Consider the following 17,796-nt stretch of genomic DNA (forward strand, 5'->3'; position numbering starts at 1 on the left):
CTGCGTGATAGGGGCAGACACACTCTGCTCTCTGCCCCTTTCCCTCTCTCTATAGGTTCCGTCAAAGAACCACGGAGGAATTTAGAGTTCTGGTTGTTTGGGGGCAGTTTTAATCCCAGAAGCAATTTAAAGTTTGGTGGAGGCCTCACAGGAGTTTAGAGCCTGTGTCCCATGAACTCAATTATATACATTGTAGACAACAGTATGTAAATCGTAACTCTCACTACAAAGAAATGTTCCTTAGATTAGAAATTCCCGTCCTGTCCTTGCTGACCTTCCTGGAAGTAGAGGAGATAACTAAGGTCTGACTATGCTTTTACCACAATGGTATCTGTTAGAGGGGGCTCTGCACTTGTCTTTGCAGGACTAAGTGTCCAAACAAGAGATGAAAGCTTGCCTAGACCCTAGCAGACACACTGGGCATCCACATGCTCCAGTAGCTGACCTTCGCTGCGGTCACCCAGCACTCATCCTGGGCTGATCAGCTCTAGCCCTTGCCCTCAAAGACAGGAAACATGTACCACAAGCCAGCACCAGGCGCTAGAAATGATAAGGATGGCACCTCTGATCTCCAGAAACTCCCAGTGACAGCTACAGTTTGAGAGATGATTGCCAAGTGCCCCTAAGCTGTATGGGAGGCCAGAACAGGCAAAAGTCAGAAGAAGGAGGTCAGAGAAGCTTAGGTCCCAACTAGGAAGCGATTCTTCCTGCCCCCCTGCCATACTATAGTATAGCAGGGAATAAGGATTGTGGATTGAAGCAGAGGACATGAGGGCAGAAGAGAGCTCTAGGGTTGGTGAGAAAACAGCAGAGTCTACCCTTAGAAGCAGCTCTGGAGTCACAGGCCAGGCAGCTAACTAGCATTTTGCTAAGAGCTTCTGTTTAGTTGGAAATCTTTGGTGACAAGAAACAAGAGAACCCTTCAGGTCACCTCAACTGGAGTCCAGGAGGTGAGAATCAGGCAGTATGGAACGTGGCCATGCCTGCTCGGCAGGGCCTGAGAACAGGAATTTTCCCATATAAGTGGATAAGAGGGAAGGCAGGGAGGAGGTAAGGAGCCTTGGATTAAAGCCTAATCTCTATCAAAAGCAACTGACAAAGACTGGTCTTAAAAGAGAAGGAGGGTGATTTGCTAATAAAAGACCTTGGGAACTAATTTTTCCTTGAGAAGAAGATGGAAGTTGGTATCAGTTTGTTGTATACTTTTGTCACCCACGTGGGCATCATGTAGTCATCACGGTCCACGTTATCACAGGGGAAATGCACAAAGATCTCATTATAGAGTGTGGGTTCGGCTCCTCTCCACCAATGCTTTTGTCATTTTCATAAAGACTGAAGAAAAGAAGTCCTGGAGCCCCCTGGTTGGGGATCTCTATGACCCACAGACCACTGCAGGCTTCTAGCTGGAGAATAGCATGTTGGGACTTTCTCTTAAGGAAAGGTTTCAGCCCTCTGAGCCCTCACTTGAGACCCTCTATAGAAGTCTACCAGCCACATTGCACATCTCTGAGTCCAAAGAGTGCAGGGGGACAAGAGAAAGTTAAAAGGTAGGTGGGGAGAGACATCTGCGTATCTTCTTTAGTACCTGCGTGCCAATTACATTTTTAGGCACTGCAGACAAATACATTGGGAACTAGAGGGTCCACCTCAAGACTGCTCCCATCCTTGGCACTCTTAGTTTTGGAGGTCTCGACCCACATCATGTCAAAATGCACCTGTATCCCATTTTATGTGTAATTTTGTGGTAAATTTGAAGTTATTTTTCTACTTCTGTTATTAGAATTACTTGGCATACAAGTGACTCAATTTACAATTCTATGGTTTCTCAACAGTTAGCATAAAAACTCTGGAGTGTTTGCAAAGCTAAGGTAACTAACTACATACACATTGTTTTAAAATAAGATTCATGAATACAGTACATTCATTTATCCATTACTGAGGTTAACATAATATTCCCTTTTTTGGGCACACAAATAAACAATTATTAAGTTTTTAAAGGATTTCTGTTTGTTTGTCTTGTAGTTAAGAGCCAACAGGTTTTCCAGTCCTCAAACGTCTTTGTACTTAGAAAACACCCCATAAGGCCCGACTACTGCACCCTCATGCCCGGAGGGTAAAACAGCTCTGCTGACTCTCTGCTTAGGAGTAAAGACATTTGGGGGCGCCTGGGTGGCCCAGTCAGTTGAGCGACTGACTTTGGCTCAGGTCATGATCTCACAGTTTTGGGAGTTCAAGCCCCACGTTGGGCTCTGTGCTAACAGCTCAGAGCCTGGAGCCTGCTTTGGAGTCTGTCTCTCTCTCTCTCTCTCTCTCTCTGCCCCTCCCCCACTCATGCTCTGTCTCTCTCTGTCTCAGAAATAAATAAACATAAAAAAAATTTTTTTTAAAAGGAGTAAAGACATTTGTACAGTAAGTACAAATTAAGATCTGTTTATAGAATAAAAAGTAAGGAATTTAACTTAGCAAATCATTTTTGGGGAATAATTCTTTTCCTTGAACAAATGGAATTTGCCAAGTTACTTTCCTCGGGAGCCAGGGTGCAGGAGACACCTGGGAACGCAGGCCCATCACACACAACTCATGCACCAGTACTGAGATTTGATAATTGTTTTCTGTTGTGGGTAAGCTTTCCCAGGAAGTTGACTCTGGTGGGGAGATTTTCATGCAGGATGTTGACTGGAGAGTGCTCTTAAGATCAATACCTGTGGGGTGGAGGTGAAGGAAGCAGGACAGTGCAGAGGAAGAACTTGAACTGCCACGTAACTCTCATGGGCCAAGGGCAAGCCAGTGCAGCAACTAACTGAATGTTGTTTGCCACCAGTACTCCCAGTGGCTGGGGTAACAGGAACCAAAGCCCCTAAGGGAGAGAGAGGCAGGGTCTGGGTAGTACACTTGCCACACCACCCACTATACACTCTTAACCAGTACTTCTCAAGGCTTAACACGCACATGAATCTCCTGAGGGATCTTGTTAACATGTAGATTCCAATTCAGTTAAGTCTGGAATGGGCCCCTTCCGCATGTCTAATAAGCTCCCAGGTGCTGCTAACACTGCTGCTCCATGGACCACACTATGAGCAGCATGGCTCTGAATTCAATTTGCCCCTCACCTAGCATCACTTTGCATTGACTTTCTCAAGTGAACCAGAGTGTGTGGGTCACGATATATCCTAGCATCACTGGGTGAAGTGTTTCTGAGCCACCAGGTACCTCACCGCGGTCTTAACATCCTTGTTCCTCAGACTATAGATGATGGGGTTGAGCATAGGAGTTAAAAGTCCATAGAAGAGGGAGATGAGCTTATCTGAAAGGTCCTGCTTGTCTGCCCCCAGGGGGTCCTTGGATTTGGGCTTCCCATACATGAAGAAGATGGTTCCATAGAAGATGACCACGACTGTGAGGTGGGCAGAGCAGGTGGAGAAGGCCTTTTTCCTCCCTTCAGCTGAGGGGATCCTCAGGATGGTGGTGAGGATGAAGATGTAGGAGACAAAGATGAACAGAACTGGGACCCCCAGGAAGATCACATTGGCCACCCCCATACTGATCACATTGATGGAGATGTCAGCACAGGCCAACTTCAGGACAGCCAGGATCTCACAGATGAAGTGGTTGATGACATTGTCCCCACAGAAGGGTAATTGTACTGCAAGAGAGATCTGCACCAAGGAGTTGGCTCCACCAGCCACCCAGGAGCTGATAGCCATGGGCACATAGACAGCCTTGCTCATGACCACAGGGTACCTCAGGGGGTTACAGATGGCCACATAGCGATCAAATGCCATCATGCCCAGAAGCACACACTCTGTGGCTCCCATGGCAAAGGAGAGGAACATCTGCATGGCACAGCCTGAGAAGGAGATGGTTTTCCTGGGAGTGAGGAAGCCGTCCAGGACTAGAGGAACTGAAGAGGTTGTGTAGCAGATGTCCAGGAAGGAGAGGTTCCCCAGGAAGAAGTACATGGGCGTGTGCAGGCGGGAGTCAAGGATGGTCACCAGGATGAGGACCCCATTGCCCAGCAGGATCACCAGATACATAGACAGGATGAGTACAAAGAACGTTTTCTCTAGTTTTGGATGGGAAGAGAGGCCAAGCAAAACAAATTCTGTCACAGCAGATTGGTTGGATGCTTCCATTTCAAACTCTCTCCTTTATCCCTAAAAATACTGAAGGCAGAAATTCTTGTTGGTTTTTTGATGGCTTGCTTGAGTCAGTACATGGGGATCACAGCATCATGTCCCTAAAATTATAAACAAACAATCTATATATGGGATTCAACTACAAAACCAAGTGATCTCAAGTAAGGCTGTGTAGCAGTCAAAAGCATCTAGAGCAGAACTTGGAAATCTAATGAAATTTAATGAAATAAAAAAGACATTTTGATATTAATATACCTAAGCAAAAATTGTGTGTCTGCATATGCTGTGTGTCTTCCACACTTTCCAGGGAAACAGGAGCCTCTAATTCTGTCTCTCTCATACAATTAGGACCACAAGCTATCCCAGCTCAGCGACAGAGGCCACTGAAGTCATGTTGCCCATTCCTCTGGCTCCAGTTCTTCTTTGCCCAGTAAATTTCTAATATAATTGGACTCCCAATACAAACAGTTTTATAGGAAGAGAATGTGCTGGCTTGCAAACATAAAGTTACTTATATTTGTAACCGTTTTATTTCTTATACAGTATGTGGTTTACACTTCAGTATCTTCTGAGTTTAGTTGGTATGAATCAATTTATCTGATCCTGGCCCTCTTCTCTGAATAATCTGACCCAATTGAATTTCTGGAACCTATAACATGGAGCACTCACCAAAATCTCCCGTAACCACAGCTCACCTGTCTGCACCTCCGTGGCTCTGGACCTTGGGCCCAAGGAATATAATTATAGCTGACAGTCAGAGCCCATTCATAATACACACCCCCAGCCTAGGTTGAGTGGGGTCTTGAGTCATGTGTCATCCGGTGCCATTGAGATGCTTTGGAGACATCACCACATGTAAATCTACTCAGCTTGCCAGAATATTCAGTGCCACACTGTAGATCATCACAATTTTTCTGCCAAAGAGATTAGGAACACGAGATGTGATCAGGCCCTGTAGCAGAGTGCCTAAAACAGCATGGAGTGACCTGACTGCTGGTTAAAAATACAGATTGCTGAGTCCTACATTTGCAGATGATCTTGGAGATCAATTTTTTGTTTGCATAGTTTTTAAATAAATGTTTCTCATATATTTCTGATCCACACCAGTCTTGGGAATTACTGACCTCTAAAGGTGGGGAGGGGTGCCTGAGGGGCTCAGTCAGCTAAGCGCCCGACTCACAGTTTGTGAGTTCAAGCCTTGCGTCAGGCTCTATGCTGACAGTTCAAAGCCTGGAGCCTGCTTCGGATTTTGTGTGTGTCTCTCTCTCTGCCCCTCCTCCTCTCACACTCTGGCTGTCTCTCAAAAATAAACAGATATTAAAAAAATTTTTTTAAGGTGGGGAAACTGAGGTCTGGAGAGAGGTTTGTGGCTTGCACATGGCCCCAAAGAAAGGGTACTTTCTTCTAATTGGTAATGATACAGTGCCCAAAAGAAATTATCTCGGGATATGTGGAATGAAGAGAGAGAGAATCATTTTTAGAGAAAAGCTCTTTTAGTACCAGGAAGTGCAGAATTTGAAGCTTGGCAGAACCTTCAGATATTAAACCAATCCAGTCCCCTTCCCTAACCCACCTGTTACAGTGATCCTCTCCTCAGGAAGTAATTTCTCTGCCTCTTGCAGAACATTTGAACAACATGGGGGCTCACATCCTCCCATATCATTGTCAATATATATCAATATATTGTTGATTGCTTTTTTTCTAACTTCTTCCTTCCTCCACGGGCCCAAAGACTCCTCTGGGCTCATGCAAAACAGACCTGCTCCCTTGTCATAGCAGCAGCCTTCAGAGCTTTAGAAATAATTGTCTTGTCCCCCAGCCCAGTTTTTCCCTCCCTGCCTCACCCTGCACTCTCTTTTCAGCCTCTTTTCTTCCCTCCCAACTGGTGAGGAGCTGGCCATGGACATCGCCTGGAACTTACCTAGTGTGGGGTGACATCTAGGCTGAGCCTGTCGCTCACAGGAAGGGAAGCCACTGGAGGGGGGAAGCTGCCAGTTTACAGGAGCAAGGCAAAATGACTGTTTCTGTTGTCATCTGTCCATCTGGATGCTACCAAGCCATAACCAAGGAGGCCATACAGGCCTTATCTCTCAGAGCTGCTCCAGCAACAGGTAGATGCACGTTTGTAACATGGGCACATACTCTTTAACTATTGTCTGACTTCCTGGTGTCTCTAAATGACCCTAGGTATAGAGGGGTCCAAAGTACAGCCACAGGTCAAAGCCCATAGAAGCTGCAGCTACTCACGGTGCCTTTGCCAGACCTTGGGGCTTAGTAAGACAACGAGACAAAGGTTAACTGTCGAGGATGAGGCTCGGCCAGGAACCTCAGCCCAGGCAAGGCTGCACCCCAGGGTGAGTTGGTGAGCCATGCAGCTACTAGACCCAACATCCTCTTCTCTGAGCTCCACACTTTCTCCAGGGGGCCCCATGATGACTCTCTCAGGAATTAATGCTGGGTTGCTTTGGGGCCAGGCCCTATCCCAGAAGCAATTTAAAGTTTGGTGAGAGGCTCAGAATTTAGACTTCAATCCCATAGACCTAATTAGGCAATGTTGTGAAGTCTACCCAATGCTGCCCTCTCACTACAAGGAAGTCTCAGCTTAGAACATCCTCTGGCCAGGTAATCAGAGTTCCCCCGGGTTTTGATCACGATAATCGGTTCAAGATGGTTCTGACATTGTCCCCAGAGAGCCTAGAAGGAAAAAGAACTGGGCCTCAGTGGCTCAAATATTCCTGGGAACTTTGGGCCAGATAGATTCCCTGCCCGTCAGCCATCTCCTCCCCTCCATTCCATGACCCAGCGTTCTCTCTCTCTGTCTGTCACTCGTTCTCACTAACCTGCCCACCACTCTGAACAATCGCTATGACCATGTCAAGTACCAAAATGCCAAGTCCCAGAGAGCAGGAGCGGGGGACATGATGACCAGAAATGGGCCTTTGCCTTCAGAGAATGGCAGGCACCGCAGGAATATCTAGAGAGCAAGGCATGGCTGACAGGGCCACAGGGTTTTCCAGGAGGCTGTGCACAGGAGGAGCGCGCAGAACTAGCCCAGGATGAAGATAACAGGGATGGGGGAGAGAGGGACAGAAGGAGACATTTAGAAGGAAGAAATGGTGGGATTTAGAGACAGATCTGGGGTGAGAGGTGCAGGAGAGAGAAGAACCAACAGTGGCTAAAATACCGGATGATTACGGAGGAGAGGCTGTCCGGGCTGGTAGGGGTAGGGTGGCTGCAGGGTTGTTTCTGACGTTTCACGCTACGGTTTTGGTATATCTTTAGTGCCCAGCTCATTGGTTACTAGAAATAAGGATATGACTAAGAAATCGTGTCTGTGACTGAGGAGTTTATGGCCTGTCGGATTTGTTATATTTGAGATAATGGTGAGATGTCGATATTAATGAGTTACCGTTAATTTATAACTTTTCTAAATCTCGTCTTACCTAAGGTTCCCCAGGATCCCTTGAGGTAGGTATGAGGGATACTTGGATGTGAGCAGGTAGAGGAACCCTCCATCTCTGGGCCAGAGCACCTTGTATTCGTGATGTCTGACATCTTTGCCCTCTGCTCTCTAAGTGCTAGGAGCCTTTCCTCCTTCACTCTTGGCTTCCTCAGGGTGAGGGGATGTTTCAGAGTTTGTGGGGGAACAGCGGTGCAGGCAGGCCTCGTGGTCGGACAGGTGTTGGAATGTCAACCTGAGTGGCTCCCCCTGGCCCCTCTGTGGCAGAGCTCTGTGTCCCCCAACTCCAGGGCTCTGCCACACTGGGGACTCCGATGTGCCTCACGGACTCCAGCTGGGACTAAATACCCCCTGCTCTCTTCCCTCTGACTCGACTTGAACTACCACAAGCCTAGCTTCCCACAGCCTTCTCTGTGTTACTGTGGTTTCTCCTTCCTCTCTTTCCTTCCTTATACCAGCTGCTATGTCCTGGTGTTTGAGTTCAAGCTCCTGAGAGACAGATCTAAGGGGTTTGGTTAGTCATCAGGCAGTATAGGCCATCACGGAGTTCACACGTTAACTGCCCCTAAGACAGGTGTCTGCCTGGTCTAGTCAGGTGAGTCCTGGGGCCATGGTGCTTCACGGTACAGAGCATGGAAACAACGTAAGAGGAAGGAGAACATAGGTATAACCAGTAAGTGAGGCTTCCTGGAAGGAAGCAGCGAATCAGGCAAATGCTGTTTGGATAATCCAGCATTCAGACTTCAGAAATTACACACTTGTGTCTCCACTTAGTGCTCGCTGCATGGAGTGGTCTCCTCTCCATGAAGAGGCAAAGCTTTGGTCCTCTCATGGAGACAGGTTCTCCCTCCGCCTCCTCCCTTTACCATCTTCAGAGAAGTTCTGTTTCTCCGACCTTATACCACTCGACTCCAATCCCAGTTTTATCTCAAAACGGTGGTGGTTCTTTTCTGCCTTCACGGAGAATGTGCTAGAATGATTCCTGACAATGTCAAAGTGTTTTGGCCAAGGTTGAAAAGTTTTGGCTGGGGATCTGGTCACAGATCTAGTGAATTCCATGGGATGTCGTGTCCACGTTTGTCCTCGGGAAGCCACAATTAACAGATGCCTCTCTAGGAAATGCTGGGGCTACTGGGGTTCAGTCTACCCCTTTGGTCAGCTCCACTCATTTTTGGCAAGCTCGCGTTTACACACACACACAAACGCATGGAATAAGGATATTTCTGACACACAAAGCTTTGTCTTGGCCAACTAAAACTCAAATATCCCCTGGCTGGTCTGTCTGGGGCTTCCCTAGGCAGTGAGGAGAAATGAAGAGAAACATTTTCAGAACCACTTCAAATCTCAATCGCACACTGAGTTAGTAAGAAATCTAGCCCAGTGCTACTCAAGTGTGACTACAGGCAGCACTGGCACCACCTGGGAACTTGTTAATAATGCAGATTCCTGGGCACCTCCTTGGACCTACAGAATCAATCTCTGGTGGTGGGTCCACATGTGTGCCTCTGTTTGTGTATGTGTATGTGTTTTCCTAATCTCTCTTTTTTTAATTTTTTAATATTCATTTATTTTTGAGAGAGAGAGAGAGAGTGGGGGAGGGGCAGGGGGGGTGTGGGGTGTGGCGGGGGGTGGGGGGCACAGAATTGGAAGCAGGCTCCAGGCTGTCAGCACAGAGCCTGAAGCGGGGCTCAAACTCACAAACAGTGAGACCATGACCTGAGCAAAAGTCAGATGCCCAACTGACTGAGCCACCCAGGTGCCCCTTCTAATGTCTTTTTTTAAATTTTAAAAAAATGTTTAGTTTTGAGAGAGAGAGAGAGAGAGAGAGGAGAGAGAGAGAGAGACTGAGTGCAAGTAGGGGTGGGGCAGAGAAACAAGGAGACACAGAATTCCAACTAGGCTCCAGGCTCTGAGCTGTCGGTTGCAGAGCCCGACGTGGGGCTTGAACTCATGGACCACAAGATCATGACCTGAGTCAGAAGCCAGAAGTTGGAAACTTAAATGACCGAGTCACCCAGGCGCCCCCTTTTTAACATTTATTTTTGAGAGAGAGAGAGAGCGTGAGCAGGTCAGAGGGGAGGGGCAGAGACTTAACCAACTGAGTCACCCAGGCGTCACTCTGATTTCTGTTTTAACAGGTCCTCTGAATTCTCCTGCATACTAATGTCTGAGAAGCACCCGTCTATCTAGACTTCTCCTAGGATTGGAATTCTGGTTATTCCTTTTAAGCAATCGAACCGGAGGGAGGTATTTTTTATGAATGGTCAGAGCAGCTGCTGCAATTCCTCTGCCCTGGAGTCAGCTGCGCTTTCGGTCTCCTTGGCCCTTAACTCCTGACCCATGACCCTTGACTGTTCACACCCCTGCTGCCCTCCTCTGGGTCACTTTCTCTGGGGTCTTTCTGTCCTCAGGATCCACTTTCTCAGAGCGTCTGCGCACTAGAGTGAGTGGGACCCTCACGGCCCAGAGGTCAGGGAGGTCCTGGAGATACCATGAACTCATGTTGCAGAGACTGCAGCAGTCTCTTACGGTAGTACGGCTGGAATTGGATCCAGACGCGGCAGAGCAATGCCAGCCACTCTAGGTATTTAGTCCACGAGTGTCCTGCACACACATCTCCCTCATCTCTCCCAAACACACTATACCCCCAAATGAATTCATCTTCTCCCCTAAAACCAGCAACTTGGCCAGTGATCTTCAGTGGTGCTGCCATCATCCACCCATTATCTGAGCGATAGATATTGACTCTGCCCTCTTTCCTGCCTGCTCTATGCAACCAAACTCTAGTATTGTATTTTGCATCTACCAAACATTCCTTGAATCTCCATGTTCACCGCCCCTCAGTCCCTTCCTAGTTAATGTCCTTATCTTCACTTGCCTTCAGTGTTTCCCTCTCTTTTTCATTCTGTCCTCCTGCGCCCTGTATCCCTCCACATTGTGCTCAGAAGGATCAACCTCAAATGCAAATCTGACCATGCCAGACCTTTACTTAAAATCCCTAAGTGCCTCGGGACGCCTGGGTAGCTCAGTCGGTAAAGCGGTGGACTCTTGATCTCTGCTCTGATCTTGATCTTAGGGTTGTGAGTTCAAGCCCCGTGTTGGCATGAAATCTACTTTAAAAAAAGATCCCTGGGGCAGCTGGGTGGCTCAGTCGGTTGGGCGTCCGACTTCAGCTCAGGTCACGATCTCGTGGTCTGTGAGTTCGAGCCCCGCGTCAGGCTCTGGGCTGATGGCTCAGAGCCTGGAGCCTGCTTCCGATTCTGTGTCTCCCTCTCTCTCTGCCCCTCCCCCATTCATGTTCTGTCTCTCTCTGTCCCCAAAATAAATAAACGTTAAAAAAAAAAATTAAAAAAGATCCCTAAGTGCCTCAGTAGCCCCTACGGGAGAAAGTTAGGACTTTCCTCAGCATGCCCCCAAAGACAAACCAGAGTCCAGTCCTGCCTTCCTCCCCATCAGCAGTACCTGCCTTGTGTGCTCCTACAATACTGCATGGCTGGTCGCTCCCCACTCTGGGGGCTCTTTCTCGTTTCTGTGTCTTTGTTTATGCAGCTTCTTCTGCCTGTGGCGATTCCCATTCCCCTTTGTCAGATCAACTGTCACTCACTCATTCCAGTGGTATGCTGGTAAATGTTTAACAACCAGATCTCCAGGTCAAAAAGCCCTGGTCTGGAGCATTTGCTGATTTCTGTGTTGTAAACACTCCCACTATGGCCAATTTCAGGCAACCAACAAAGTCACTGAATGGGAGTTGGGAGGAGATGCACACATTTGGCCAGTGAGTTCCAGCACACAATGGGCTTTGGATCATCTGCTCCAGGAAGTCTGGCCCCTGCCTCCCTCTGGACTCTCACCAGGAGCTGGGCATTCTCCCTCTCCCGCGCCACCTACCTCATTTGGTCATTTTCTTTTCATGTTCCTCTCTTGCCACTAGAGGGCGCAATCCAGAAGGCAGAGAACGCGGTTACTCTGTACATTTCTGCTTCCCGGCAGGGCACACTCAACGATTGTTAGCTGAGTAAAGGAATGTACCCGTTCTCTGGACCCATCCCTGTTTTTGGCCACATTCTGTCAGGGACTTTCAAGAGGTTTTAGAGCACATGCACAAATGAAAGAAAGGTGAAAGGACAGTGATTTAAATGGATGCTGGGTGAAGACTGAGGAAGAACACAGCAGGTTGCTTAATCCTATGAGCTGAAAATTTAGAGGGAAAGTGTAAGTCTTCTAGTCAGGCTCCTAAAAACCACTGCCAAAGCACAGACTTAGGGTGATGGTGCTTGGCCACCGCACAGCAGAAGAGACTTGGGGATCTGAATGAGTCCTGGAATCACTGCCCAGCAGGCGGTTGGAGCCTATTAATGGAATTATGATGTTCAGGGGAAAGAAGGGAGACAGGAAAGAAGGGAGGAGGGGTGGGAGGGAAAAAGGAAGCAGGCAGCAAACTTCCTTCCGTGCCTTCAGCATAATTGGATCTTGGGGATGTTATCCCAGAAGAATACAAAGTTTCTAGACTGAGTACAACTCACTTTCCAAACTTTAAATGACTTCAGGGACTAAAATGGTCCCAAAGAACAGACTGTAATTTAAATTATCTTCTAAAGGCGATGGCCAGTCCTTTGGAAATTGTGCCCTGAGCGCACGAGGCAGGTGGAGGGGAAAGGACTGACTGGACATTTCACCTGCCTTGTCACACGTTCTGAACTCACCCTGACACTTCAGACCCAGTGTTGCTATTTCTGACATGTGGCCTCTTCCCAACCTTTAGGAAACAAAGGGATCATTTGTGTTCACCATGTTTCTGATCCAGGTAAGTGCAGGTTTTGATCACACCAAAATTTTCATTAGCAAGCTTCATTTCTGCCCTCAGACTTGATTGTAACGGAATAGAGGCTCAAGAGGGAGAGAAGCCCCTTTGTTGGTATGGTGTTATTCCCATGGAGTCAAATAGACCCTACAAGTTGCAAAATTTTGTAAGAGAGATCATCTGTTCTCACCCCACTTTGTGCGGAGGGAATAGGGCTTGCCCAGGACCTCACAGCTCATAGTCTTGTGTCCACATTCAGGTGTCCCTTCTTGATTAAAACCAGGGTGGGGGAGGACTCTTCTTCTTCTGTAGTTAATGATTCAAAGGACAGTAATAATCGCGAGCCATGTTTCTGGATCTGGTGATGATGGCATGAAGGGAATATTTTCTTCACACAATCGGGGTTCTTGGGAGAGGACTGGTCAACTCAGGCGGGGACTGATTTACTGCCCCAGCACATATGTCACAAGTAGTAGTGTGTCCTGGGCATCCGAGCCATCCCCAGGCTGGGAGCCATTCTCAGTACTGAGTGGCCTTGTAGTCAATTCCTGGATGGTACCTTTGCTTCAAAGAGATATATCAGTGTTTTTAAGATGCTGGCAGAAAAAGGGAGATTGTTGTTTATCTTCATGCTAAAGCCGAGGGATTTGTAGATATTTGGAGGGCTGGCACATGGAAGAGGGATTAAGGTTGCAAAGGAGCAGATTTCAGCTCAGTATCCAAGGAGAAACTTCAAAGGGAACGATCCTCATCAGGAAGCACAGAGTCCCACATCACTCAGGCCATCAAGCACAGGCTGGAGGACCAGGAAGAAGGTGGTAGGGCTATCTGCACTGGAAAGGGAGCACATTGCTAAATAGATCCTAAAGCCCATCGTCAGTAAGCGTTGGCGTGATTATTGTGGTTGCTGCTGCTGTAATCACTTGTTTGCATGACTATTTGCATATCTACTTCCCCCGCTAGATTTTGAGCTCTTTCTTTGAGGTCATGGGCTCTGCCTTTCATTGCTGTGTTCCCACCACCTAGGATTATGCCTGCCCCCAAAGCAGGTGCTCAGTAAATGTGTCAGCCTGAACTGAATTTTGATGGCACTTATTCGGTCACAGCTACAATGTTAAGAACCACTGGAGGAGTGTCTCTGAGCTCCTCAGGTAGATGTGCCCCTGCATAATCAAGGAAGGGCCTCGATTGCTGAGAGAACTTGGCAAGATGGATGCCTGGGAAGTTCATGAATATTTTAGATATGGAGCACATAAAACTGAATGCCCAACACCCTCAGTGTCGCCTACAAGTGAGTTTTTTTTTTTTAATTGGTTCAGAATAAATCCCAGCTTGGGGAGCTCTCAGAAGTCTGAGGAGAGAGTCAAGCTTTCCAGAAAGAAGAGCTGACAGAGTGGGATGTGGGGCTTTGTGAACAGTCTCAGGGAGAAGCCAATGCCGCTGGTCCAGACAGCTGGAGAATGAAGAAAAGAAGGGATATGCAGTCTGAACTCTCCATCAGTGTGGCCACTGCGTGCAAGGGGCCCATTTGCTGCCCCAAATGTACAAAAGGATCGACAAGATGTTAAGACCGTGGCACTGTGGTCTGAGCTAATCCTCTCAAAAGGTGACAGCAGGGCAGAGGAGCTGGTGGCTCTCATTTGCCCCAGGAAGAGGGATGCTCGATTTCCTGTTTTTTTCCTGTTGGTTTTAATTTATGTTGTCTTGTCTCCTGCATGCCTTCTTCTTCTTCTTCTTTTTTTTTAATGTGTGCCAGATGTTGTATTTGCAAAATTCTTTGTGGGAGTGATTCAGAAGACTGGGGTGACGTTACTTCCCTTCAGCCTGCATTTATATTTGCTTCTGATATTTGGAAGCACCAAAAATCTGGGACCACCTCGATCCAATTTCAGGGAAGATCCAATTTTTGGGGAAGATTTGAAGCTGAGCTAGAGCACCTGTAAACAAATGCTTCCCTCTGATTCTTTTACTCCTGTGGTCCTGCCCTTTGGGATCCCCTACCAATGGGAGGAGGTTTCGGTAGAGGCCCTTCACGGTGAGCCGTGGACTTCAAAACCTGGTCCCCTCCTTCAGGAGGCTGGAAGTAGTGCTTCTTAGCCTCTCAGTAGCCACCTCTAGATGCTGCACATGCCTCGGCTGAAACATAGCTTCAAATGCTGGACTTCTCTGAATCTCTGTTCTTTCCCAGAATCATGACCCTGTGGCTCTTTGTTGTTTTACAACCTCGCTCATGCTTAACACAGTGTTTTATATAGTTGTCTAGTTTTTTTTTTAAGTTTATTTACTTATTTTGAGAGAGAGCACGTGTGTGTGAGCTGGAGAGGGGCAGAGGGAGAGTCCCAAGCAGGCTCGGCACTGTCAGTGCAGAGCCCGATGAAGGGCTTGATCCCATGAATTAAATTTGAGATCACGACCTGAGCCAAAATCAAGAGTTGGATGCTTAACTGACTGAGTCACCAGGTGCCCCTAGCTTTTTTTTTTTTAATTGTCATATGCAGGAGAGGTAGTCCAAATTATCTCTTCATTCTTACTAGAAGCAGAAGTTAAATACTCTTCTCTACTACGTTTTTCCTAGAATTCTATGAAGATGACCAAATTGTCAGAGCTATTTTCCAGTTGATCAGCAGGGTTGGGATTTTTGCCCTGCTGCCCAGACGCTTTTGGAGTCAGAGAGAGCTGAAATTGACTTCAGAGAGTTCCTGCAGGTGACAGAGGAGATGTACGATGGACAGGTTCAATCAGACCTCCCCTGTGGTGGGGTTCATTCTCCTGGGACTCTCAGCCCATCCAAGGCTGGAGAAAACATTCTTTGTGCTCATTCTACTGATGTACCTGGTGATCCTGCTGGGCAATGGGGTCCTCATCCTGGTGACCATCCTTGACTCCCACCTGCACACACCCATGTACTTCTTCCTGGGGAACCTCTCCTTCCTGGACATCTGCTACACAACCTCCTCTGTCCCCCTCATTCTCGACAGCTTCCTGACCCCCAGGAAAACCATCTCTTTCTCAGCCTGTTTTGGGCAGATGTTTCTCTCCTTTGCCATGGGAGCTACAGAGTGTGTGCTTCTGGGCATGATGGCATTTGATCGCTATGTGGCCATCTGTAACCCCCTGAGATACTCTATGGTCATGAACAAGGCTATATACATACCCATGGCTGCTGGCTCCTGGGCAGCTGGTATCACCAACTCTGTAGTTCAGACATCCCAGGCTATGAGGCTGCCCTTCTGTGGGGACAATGTCATCAATCACTTCACCTGTGAGATCCTGGCTGTCCTGAAGTTGGCCTGTGCTGACATTTCTATGAATGTGATCAGCATGGTTGTGGCTAATGTGATTTTCCTGGGGGTCCCAGTTCTGTTCATTTTTGTCTCTTATGTATTCATCATTGCTACCATCCTGAGGATCCCCTCAGCTGAGGGGAAGAAAAAGGCCTTCTCCACCTGCTCTGCCCACCTCACAGTTGTGGTCGTCTTCTATGGAACCATCCTCTTCATGTATGGGAAGCCTAAATCCAAGGACCCCCTGGGGGAAGATAAGCAGGACCTTTCAGATAAGCTCACCTCCCTTTTCTATGGGGTGGTGACCCCCATGCTCAACCCCATCATCTACAGCCTAAGGAACAAGGATGTGAAGGCTGCCGTGAAGAACCTGGTACATCAATAATACCTGATTGAGTGACTATCAAAGAATTCCAGACTGTCAGAATGCAAGACCTCCAAACTCCTCATTGTGTTCATGGGAAAATGGTAACCCAAAGTAGAGAAGGGAGTTTTGTAAGGTCCATGTTGTAGACCATGTGACTAAGGCTAAAAAGTAAACTCGTTCTCTATCTACTCACCCACCCACCCATCGTTCCATTGACTAATGGAAGCTTCTATCTATGAACCTGGAAGGAAAGAACCTTCACAGTTCTAGAAATGTTGGCTAGTTTTTGGCTTTGTGCACAACCACAGTGACATATCAGAGCTGTTTTATGCTAGTGAAATCTTAGATTCTCTGCCACCAGAAGCTGGTGCATATCTGTGAAGCCTCATTGGTGTGTGCAAAATTAAGAGATAGACACAGAATCTGGTTTTAGTAGAACTGGGCTCTTGGAATATGCTGTGAGGCCCTATGTAGAATTGTTCATCACTGTACATGTTTTGATATTATCCTAGAGGCCTGTGTTCAGTAAGAATAACATGAAAAATAAAATTTGTACCATTGACTGATAGCACCATTGGCAAGAATTCACCATAAGTCTTGGCCCCAGTAAAAAAGGGCTCTTACCTTCAGTATGGAACACTCTGAGGAAGCACAGAGAGATGTCTGCACTCCGCTACCCATACCCCAGGTCTAATCACACACTGGTACAGTCCTGCATGGCTGGGAGTCACAGCCATGTGACTGGGAGTCACTATATGACTCACAGCATCAAACACCATGGGGGTGCCCAGACAATAAGGAGGTCCAAAAAATGTTTTGGGGAAAGCAAAGCGTTATAGTAATCCTCAGTTGCATGGCTATCATCAGCCATTAGTAAGAGTTGCTCTACATTGGTTATGGCACAGGTATGACGGGCTGTGGAGCTACAGGTTTGGACTCTTTGGGTTGCAGCCCTAACAGCATGGAGGTTGGAGGTCATTTTAGGTGGGAGATCTTCAACTGCACAGAAGACAGAATTCTACTCACCCTGGTTTAAGACTAATGTGGATTTATCCAAAAGTAGGGCCAACCTCAGGCAAAGTTAATCAGGCTCTAGCTCCTTTGCTCTGAGATTCTCTTGACTCTTCACTCTTCCATGTGTCAGCTTTGTTCTCAGGCTGACTCTTCTCATGGTCACAAGATGGCTGCTGTAGTCCTGGACCTGCATTTTCCACATTCATTTATGGGATAGAAACCACTGGTGCCTACAACCTGAGAACGAGTGTCCTGAAGTTTGCTCTGACCCAACCGATGGATGCAAACTGCAAACCAATCACAGTGGCAGGTGAGATAAGATTATGCAGATTAACTTAGACCAGCAGCCCCTGCTCTGAAACAGAAGGTGGGGTCAGTCTAACCTAAGTCTATGGCTGCTACACAAAGGAAAATCTGGAGTTGTTAAGAAAGTGGTAGAGGGGCAATGGACCCTGGAAGAGCAGCTGACAAATGTCCACCATTTTCTGGGCCCTGCGTGAGGCTTATTCTGGGAAACCCCTAGGAGGTAGAATGCTTCTTATTGAATGGTGAAGCAGAATATTCCCAGCCTGGCCAAGTGGAGGCTCAATGTCAGACTAAATCTGATTACAGAAAATGAATACAAGAATATTCCTGTACATCTGAGTTTTTGTCCTAGATTCACATCTGTCCCTGATATGTTTGTGTCATGTCTCAACTCTGCACCTGAGAAGTCCTGCTGATGGTCTGCCCTT

The 17,796-nt window shown here is 47.4% G+C and overlaps 2 protein-coding genes across 3 annotated transcripts; one reads left to right on the forward strand and one right to left on the reverse strand.

The window, feature by feature from the left end:
* Positions 1-3,176: 3,176 nt before the first annotated feature.
* Positions 3,177-4,198, reverse strand: LOC122474293 (olfactory receptor 13C7-like). Its single transcript, XM_043565161.1, has one exon. The coding sequence runs from the start codon at positions 4,131-4,133 to the stop codon at positions 3,177-3,179; it is 957 nt and encodes a 318-aa protein (XP_043421096.1). The 5' UTR covers positions 4,134-4,198.
* A 9,442-nt stretch (positions 4,199-13,640) lies between these two features.
* LOC122474269 (olfactory receptor 13C7-like) lies at positions 13,641-16,239 on the forward strand. 2 transcript variants are annotated; one of them, XM_043565116.1, is made up of 2 exons: positions 13,641-13,661; positions 15,140-16,239. In XM_043565116.1, exons 1-2 carry the CDS (start codon positions 13,641-13,643, stop codon positions 16,064-16,066), a joined length of 948 nt encoding a protein of 315 aa, XP_043421051.1. In that variant the 3' UTR covers positions 16,067-16,239. The 2 variants fall into 2 exon arrangements, with proteins under 2 accessions (XP_043421051.1, XP_043421053.1); XM_043565118.1 differs by lacking the exon at positions 13,641-13,661 and having other exon boundaries at positions 15,116-16,239.
* The last annotated feature ends 1,557 nt before the right edge of the window (positions 16,240-17,796 follow it).

Source organism: Prionailurus bengalensis, chromosome D4 (assembly GCF_016509475.1).
Source record: "Prionailurus bengalensis isolate Pbe53 chromosome D4, Fcat_Pben_1.1_paternal_pri, whole genome shotgun sequence".
NCBI classification, from domain to species: Eukaryota; Metazoa; Chordata; class Mammalia; order Carnivora; family Felidae; genus Prionailurus; species Prionailurus bengalensis.

Bases quoted from the DNA above. Each gene is read 5' to 3' on its own strand.
- LOC122474293 (XM_043565161.1), bottom strand. From the start codon at position 4,133: ATGGAAGCATCCAACCAATCTGCTGTGACAGAATTTGTTTTGCTTGGC.
- LOC122474269 (XM_043565116.1), top strand. From the start codon at position 13,641: ATGGAGCACATAAAACTGAAT. The intron at 13,662-15,139 runs GCCCAACACCCT...AGGTTCAATCAG, and splicing joins TGGAGCACATAAAACTGAAT to ACCTCCCCTGTGGTGGGGTT.